The sequence below is a fragment of the Gymnoscopelus braueri genome, assembly GCF_963280865.1.
Source record: "Gymnoscopelus braueri genome assembly, chromosome: 11".
Taxonomy (NCBI): Eukaryota; Metazoa; Chordata; class Actinopteri; order Myctophiformes; family Myctophidae; genus Gymnoscopelus; species Gymnoscopelus braueri.
This window is the reverse complement of record NC_137613.1, coordinates 14,224,104-14,231,603: the sequence shown is the minus strand read 5'-3', so window position 1 is coordinate 14,231,603 and position 7,500 is coordinate 14,224,104. Positions and strand designations below refer to the sequence as shown.

Below are 7,500 nucleotides of genomic sequence, written 5' to 3'. Positions count from 1 at the left end.
GCAGTGGTTCTCAACCTTTTCAGGCCGCGACCCCCAAATTAATCATATTTGAACTGGGGACCCAGCTTGTAGAGCAGCTATTTTCACAATGTTTTCCTCTTTCTTAAGTAATATTTGACAATTTGGCCAATGTTTGAATTCTTATTTAAGTATTGCTTGTTGGTTACTTTTGACGTAGAGATGGTCTTATTATTAATTAATTGTTTTCATTTTTTAGGTATTAAAAAGGCCTTAAAAGTCATTGAATTGTAACTTTACAAATGGGCAGATACCCTGTATACCCCCCCCCCCCTCCCAAATAATTTGGGGACCCCCAGTTTGGGAACCACTGGTCTGTGGGATCTGTAGTGGCAGTTGCTTTCCGAAGTCTCAAGTCAGCACATATTTTTAGGTGTGTGCATCCCCGGGTATATGGACTAGTTGTTACTAACGACCAACAGATTGTAATATGATAGATGCTGGTGGACTTCAGAGTTGCTCGGAGGAACTCTGAAGAAAGAAACGTCTCGTTTATGGAGCACCTTGCTCCATAGACGAGACGTTTCTTTCTTCAGAGTTGCTCGGAGCAACTCTGAAGAAAGAAACGTCTCGTTTATGGAGCACCTTGCTCCATAAACGTTTCTCTTTCTCCCTTGTACTGGTGGGATGCTTTAAGGTAACTCCGCACCAAACAGACTCGTCCAGACTATTGCAGACTACTCCAGACTGCAACAGACTGGTATTCGGTTGGCAAAAGTTGGCATTTAAGTCTGTCAGCCGACTGGCCATTCATGTGCTAATTTGACTTTTAGCCTGCCAGCGTTGCCAGGTCTGCTTATTATAAGCGACTTTGGGCTTGTTTCCCTGCAAAGCCACTTAGGGATGTTCCCAGCGTTTTTTCTTCACTGACGTGCAGTGGTGTATTCTTTATTCTTCTTTATTCTTTATTAATTATTAGGATCCCCATTAGCTTCCACAAAGTGGTCGCTAGTCTAAGTAGTGTAAGTAACTAGTACATTTACTCAAGTACTGTACTTAAGTACAATTTTGAGGTACTTTTACTTTACTGGAGTATTTCCAATTGTCTATACTTGTACTCCACAACAATTATTTGAAATGTTTAGTTACTAGTTACTTTGCAGATCATTAAATCATTATGAAACATACATTAACCTCTTTTGCCCTATTTTATACCTATAAGCTATTTGAAAATAGCAGATCTACAAGCTCACAACGTGTTGCGATGCACGCGTTCTGAGCTTGTAGATCTGCTATTTTCAAACATTTTTGTACTTTTACTTTTGGTACTTTAAGTACATTTTTATACCAATACTTTAGTACTTTTACTCAAGTAAATGTTGAATTCTGGACTTTTACTTGTAACAGACTCAGAGTACATCTATTGCATTCAAGCCTGGAATTTCGTCATTTTAGGGGCAAGGCCACTTGGCCTTTGGTGTTGTAATTTTTTGGAAAGGCCCTGCCCGGTCTTCCTGCCAGGGCAGGAAGGCCATCCAAAAAAATAATAATGATTTTTAAGTCCAAAAATGATTTTTAAGTCCACGGAAATAATGCATTTAACTTGAAGGTTAAGGATCATTGTATTTTAATATATTATAAGAATAGTATAACTATCTGTGAAATATAACCCGTTTATTTCACAAAATAATGTGTTGGCAAATGACCAATATTTAGTTATATAGGTCTCAATATGTCACATTCAGCCCTGGACTTCACTGACTGAAGTAGGGGTCACATTAATCACATTAGATTCACATAATGTATTTTACCCACAATTAATTTTCATTCAAATGAAATGTTAATGAACTTGCACTAATAATGACTTTAGTTGATTTTTCACTCTTTAAAATATAGTATTTCTTAATTATTAATAATTACAGCTTTTTTTTTTTTCACGATTTTTTATTGTTTTTAAATAATAATAAAAAAGGAACATACAAGATTTCCACCCGACAGCCATAATATATAGCCAATATATGGTTCTGTATCAGTATATGAGTCCGTTTTTGCAGATTTCATTCTAATTGGCTACTATGCCTGCATATGAATTTCATGAGCCTGGGTAGGTCACCCTGGCTTGGCGGAGATATGCCCTGTAGCGCACACTCCGCCAGTGATGTAAAGTAACTAAGTACATTTACTCAAGTACTGTACTTAAGTACACTTTTGAGGATTTTTTACTTTACTGGAGTATTTCTAATTTTCAGTACTTTTACTTCTACTCCATACATCTCTGAGGAAAATATTCTACTTTTACACCACTACAATTATTTGAAAACTTTAGTTATTAGTTACTTTGCAGATATAAATTATTACATTATAAAACATACAGTAACCACTTTAGCTCTATTTTATACCTAGGCTATTTGAAAATAGCCGATCTACAAGCTCACAACACGTCGCGAAGCGACGCGTTGCGAGCTTGTAGATCTGCTATTTTCAAACATTTGAGTACTTTTACTTTTGGTACTTTAAGTACATTTTGATACCAATACTTTTGTACTTTTACTCAAGTACTTCTACATTGCAGTATTGATACTTTTACTTAAGTAAAACATTTGAGTACTTTTTCCACCACTGCGCTCCACACAGCAGCAGCAGGTGAAAGCAATTCACTTAAACGAGGGTTGTGTTGCACACCAAAACTGCGCGAAAGTAGGTCAAATCAATCAATCTCTCTCTCTCTCTGGGAGCAACAACGAGAAACAGTGAATGTAGGTTTTCATAGACATGGTCGCTTGTTTCTCTCACATAATCTGGCAACACCGACAGCCCTTTGTTGTCACTGCCACTGCTCTGCCAGTCGGCTAAAAAGCTGAACATGTTCGGTCGGCTCTGGGTCGGCCGAAAAGGTCCCGACGGACCCCCCGACGGACCCCTAACCGACTGGCCGACGCTTCCCGAAGCCAAATCGGCCCAAAGTCGGGCCGATTTGGATTGGTCTGGAGCCAGCTTTAGAGTAGTGGTTTTCAACCTTTTTCATGTCAAAGACCCCCAAAATGATATGTATTTGGCCTCAGACCCCCATCTCAAAATATTTTGTTCCAGGGACCCCCAGAAGCAAAGATTTGAGTTAAAGATGTTGGCTTTAAAAATATATATATATTCAAAGATTTGCGCAACTTTTCACGATTTTTCAAAAATAGCAGATCTACAATCTCAGCGGCACTATTCCTTTTTATATCTGCTATTTTTGAATAGCCAAAGTATACAATAATGGTTAAAGTGGTTAAAATGATTGTGAAGCTATTTTAACTTATTTAGCTGGGGACCCCCTGGTACCCCGCCAAGGACCCCTGGGGGTCCCTGGACCCCACTTTGAGAATGAATGCTTTAGAGCAGCTTTTTTTGTATGATGAAAGATCCTAACTGGCAGAATATTTTTTTTAATCAAGATGCAGCAAACTCAAATATCAGGGGCATACTTTTCCATATTCATATTTATGCATCCTTGAGCTCGGGATAGGCACTATACACAAATGAGTATTCAATTATTAAAGTATTAAATTGAAATATGTTAAATTAGACTCCTATTACTACACAATAACGACAACTATTAACTGTTCCTGCGGGTTCTTTGAATTTCTAGGTTAAGTTACTTATGCATTAATTACTTATGGTATTATCGTCTCTGTCGGGTGGAAAACTCGTATGTCCAAAACTGTTATACATTTCAGGATTCAATTTCAAAAGTAGCAAAAGTAGCAGATCCACAAGCTCAAAACGCGTCGCTTCGCGTTTCAAGCTTTTAGATCTGCTACTTCTGATGCTTTTGAGTGACGCTGTAGTATGATCAAGTAGGGGTATTCATTTACGAAAAAAACACAAAAAGTTAGAATATATAGATAAGAGGTTTCTCCCCCGACAGCAACGATATCTTTCTATATATTCCTCTGGTGGTACTTCTGGGGAGGTCATGTACTGTTAAGTATGTTTTTTTGGTGTATACCTGCAGTTGGGACATGTGGCCTGTTCCTCCTTGAGACGAGAGTCGGCCAGGAGGTGGATAAAACAGCCTGCACACATCAGGTGCCCATTGGTACACTGTGGTGGAGAGAGGGGGGAGGGGGGGGGTAATGATACAACTGCACAGAAGCTTGGCGTGTACCACCGTCTGTCTGTCTGTGTGCTTTGACACGCCGCAGCAGTGTGCAGCAGCACATACACACACATGTGCATCATGCTTATTACGACTGGTTTTTGGACGATGATTTATTAAAGATGACATACTGTAGGGACTGTGTTGTTCACATGTCAGTGTTGTTGGGGGGGGGGGCATTGGGCTGTTGAGAATGCAGTAAGTGGGGGTAGGTTGGGTTGGTAGGGGGGGGGGAAGGACAATGAATGTCAATTCAGTGGTGGTTGTGGTTGGTGTGGGAGCTGGGGCGGCTATATATGGCACTGCTGGAGTTTTTTTTTAGGACATTTCATAGTATAATGAATGACACTTGTGTTGGGGACTGAGTCGGCATGGCTTAAAGGGATAGTTCACCCCCAAAATGACTTTTTTGAAGACTTGAATTCATGGATATTTTTTTGTCGCATTCATGAACTCAAGTCTCCATGGAGGGGACGACTAATCGATAGAGAAAAAAAAAGTATTTTTGGGGGTGAACTATCCCTTAACAAAATGTGTCTGGGCATGCCACTTTATGGGTTGTCATCTAAGCCTCTTGGCTAAATTTGAGGCCTATGGATGGAGTATAATTATGTGCCCTTCCAGAATATTTAACTTTCTAGGATATTCTACAAATTGCCTGTAGTCTGTAGTGGATATATGGGGGGGAACTGGGGCCACCTTATAAGAGCATGACAGGTGTTGCTAGTTTCCTACCATCTGTTGTCGGATGTGAGGGATTGATTGGTGGTGGTGGTGGTGTGGTGGTGGGTGGGGGGGGGCAGTGACTGAGTGATTTATTTGACCATGTTTACCTGGTACACAGACGCCTTGGGCAAGTCTAGGCACACGGTGCAGCACAGCACCGAATACAGTCTCTCCTCCAGCTTGCCCGACTCTCCCTCGGGGATGATGCGAGGCCTCTTCTTGGGGGGCGGCTCCTGATCGTGGTCACTGTCGTTCCCTTCGATCGGCCTCCGCATCCCACCTCCTCCTCCTCCTCCTCCGAGTCCGACCTGCTGCTCTTCCTGCTGCTGCTGCTGCACCATGGCGGCGACCCCCGCCACGGCCTCCAGAGCTGCTGCCCCCACGCCGCCGCCGCCACCTCCTCCGCCGAGGCCGCCCGAGGACGACGAGGAGGAGGAGGAGGAGGTGGAGGAGGAGCCGGGGGCTCCGGCCACGACGCCCCCCGCCTCCCCCCTCTCTTCCAGTGAAGACATGATGACGATATAGTTGGCGATCGGGTCGAGTTGTTGATTGTCTTTAAAGGGAGTTTTCTCCGAGGTCTGAGTCTCGCGGCCGTCGCGACCACCACCAAGGGGGCTGAGGCCGAGATATGAGCAGGGTTAGCTGAGGGGGCTAGCGGGGGGCTAGGCTAGCCGTTTACAGGCTGTCAGCTCTATGTAACACACGGTCAGCTGACAGGCTAGCCCACTGTGTGTGTGTGTGTGTGTGTGTGTGTGTGGAGGCTATAGCAGCCAGGCTAATCCCCTGTTAGCTAGCTTTACAGTACACACAGTGCTGCTGTCAGCGTGGAACGCAGGCTTTAATAGCTATAGCGTATTATAACTCACTAATAACAACCATAATAATCCGCTATTCAACAAGGGAAGCATGTGCATTAAATAAAACGTTATTCCACGTCTACAATATCATTATTATTATTATTATTATTATTAACTATTAAACTAACGTTATTTTTGTAGTTGTTGTTGTTGTTGTGGTTGACTTACAGTATAAAGGCTACAGCTTCAGCAGCAGGCAGAACAGAACAACTCTTCTTGATGATGTTGTTGTTTTCGGGTGTTATCTCTTCTCTCGACGCACTGACAGACAGATGTGGCACCACCTCCACCTCTCTCTCTCTCTCTCTCATCTCTCTCTCTCTCTCTCTGTCCGAACGTCCTTCGGTCGATCGGTCGGTTCGGTTACGTGTCTGTCTGTCTCTCTCTGTCTCTCTCTCTCTCTCTCTCTTTCCGGAGGAGAGGTATATACCAGCTGACCCAACCAACAAGCCCGAGGAGGACCAGAACGACCCAGCTAGCCGACCTGCTGCTGGGTCAGATCGATCGGTTGGATCAGGATGGTTGATGGGTGGTGGTGGTGGTGGTGGTGGTGGTGGTGGTGGTGGTGGTGGTGATGGAGGATAACAGACTCTTCTTTGGGGCTGTATTATAGCTGTAAGCTTTTGGCTGCTGCTGGCTGCTGCTGCTACACAGCCATCTTTGTTTTGTTTTGTTTTTCCTCTCTCTCTCTCTCCTACAGTCTCTCTCTCTCTCTCTCTCTCTCTCTCTCTCTCTTCCACCGACCGACTGACTTCACTCTTCAACAACAGCCACCTCCTGCGACTCTCTCTCTCTCTCTCTCTCTCTCTCTCTCTCTCTCTCTCTCTCTCTCTCTCTCTCTCACTCTCTCTCTCTCTCTCTCTCTCTCTCTCTCTCTCCCCCCCCCCACCAGGCCAGGTTCTGATGTCTGACACGCCGCCCCGGATCTCTAGTAGAACCAGCCCTGGTTGGTCCGACGGATGATCTGTTGGATCCGATGTGTTGTTTGATAAAGTGTGAGAATAGTGGCAGGCTGTGTGTGTGTGTGTGTGTGTGTGTGTGTGTGTGTGTTATGTGTGTGTGAGTGTCAGTGTGTATAGAGTGTATAGTCCGGGGATTGGCTGACACTGGAATGTTTTGTTGTATCAGATGACTTGGGGGGGGTATTTAAAGAGCTCAGCACTCCACGGCGCATGCGCGTCCGCGGGTCAGTTCTGTTGAGTTAGCCCCGATTTTGTGTACTATGTATGTGCTTCGTGCGCACGACGGTGTCGCGTGCTGAAAGATTGGCAGATCTACAAGCTCACACAACGCGTCACGTCCGCTATGCCTTGTTGGGAGCTTGTAGATCTGCCCTCCCTGGCCGCGACAGACACCGTTGTACAATGTAGCATAATTGGCTGGCCAAAGAATTGGAAACCAAACCAGATATGCGACAAAATGAAGGAAAGGCCAGAGGCGTCGTCACCTGTCCTGTCTGTCTGCCCCACAGACACTAAATGACATTATAATGACAAACAAAAACCAAACAAACAAAAACACCAGAGCACAGAAGGTGTAAGTGAATTTATCCCTTGGTATTAACACCTAATAAGGCTGTTATATTGAGAAATTAGGGTAATTAACCAAAAAAAAAACTAACAAACAAAAACACCAAGCACATAAGAATGTGAAAGTGTTATAAACACCTAATAAGGCTGTTATAATGAGAAATTAGGGTCGTAATATAGTCTTTTTTAGACTAAAGATGTTGAAGAACATTTTGTAATTGAGCTCTTACAAAATCTTTTTGTAAAGCAAAGCAAACTTCCTTACTTTTATCTCAGTATTTTGAAATGG

The 7,500-nt window shown here is 43.4% G+C and overlaps 1 protein-coding gene across 2 annotated transcripts in view; it reads right to left on the bottom strand.

Moving 5' to 3' along the window:
• zftraf1 (zinc finger TRAF-type containing 1) overlaps window positions 1-6,705 on the bottom strand; it is a 19,426-nt gene extending 12,721 nt beyond the window's left edge. For both annotated transcript variants that reach the window (XM_080442807.1, XM_080442808.1), the window contains exons 1-3: window positions 5,851-6,705; window positions 4,933-5,440; window positions 3,950-4,044 (exon numbers count right to left, since the gene is read on the bottom strand). In XM_080442807.1, the coding sequence (XP_080298933.1) occupies window positions 3,950-4,044; window positions 4,933-5,440; window positions 5,851-5,993 (746 nt within the window). In that variant the 5' untranslated portion in view covers window positions 5,994-6,705. The remainder of the gene's footprint in view (window positions 1-3,949; window positions 4,045-4,932; window positions 5,441-5,850) is intronic.
• Between the last annotated feature and the right edge of the window lie 795 nt (window positions 6,706-7,500).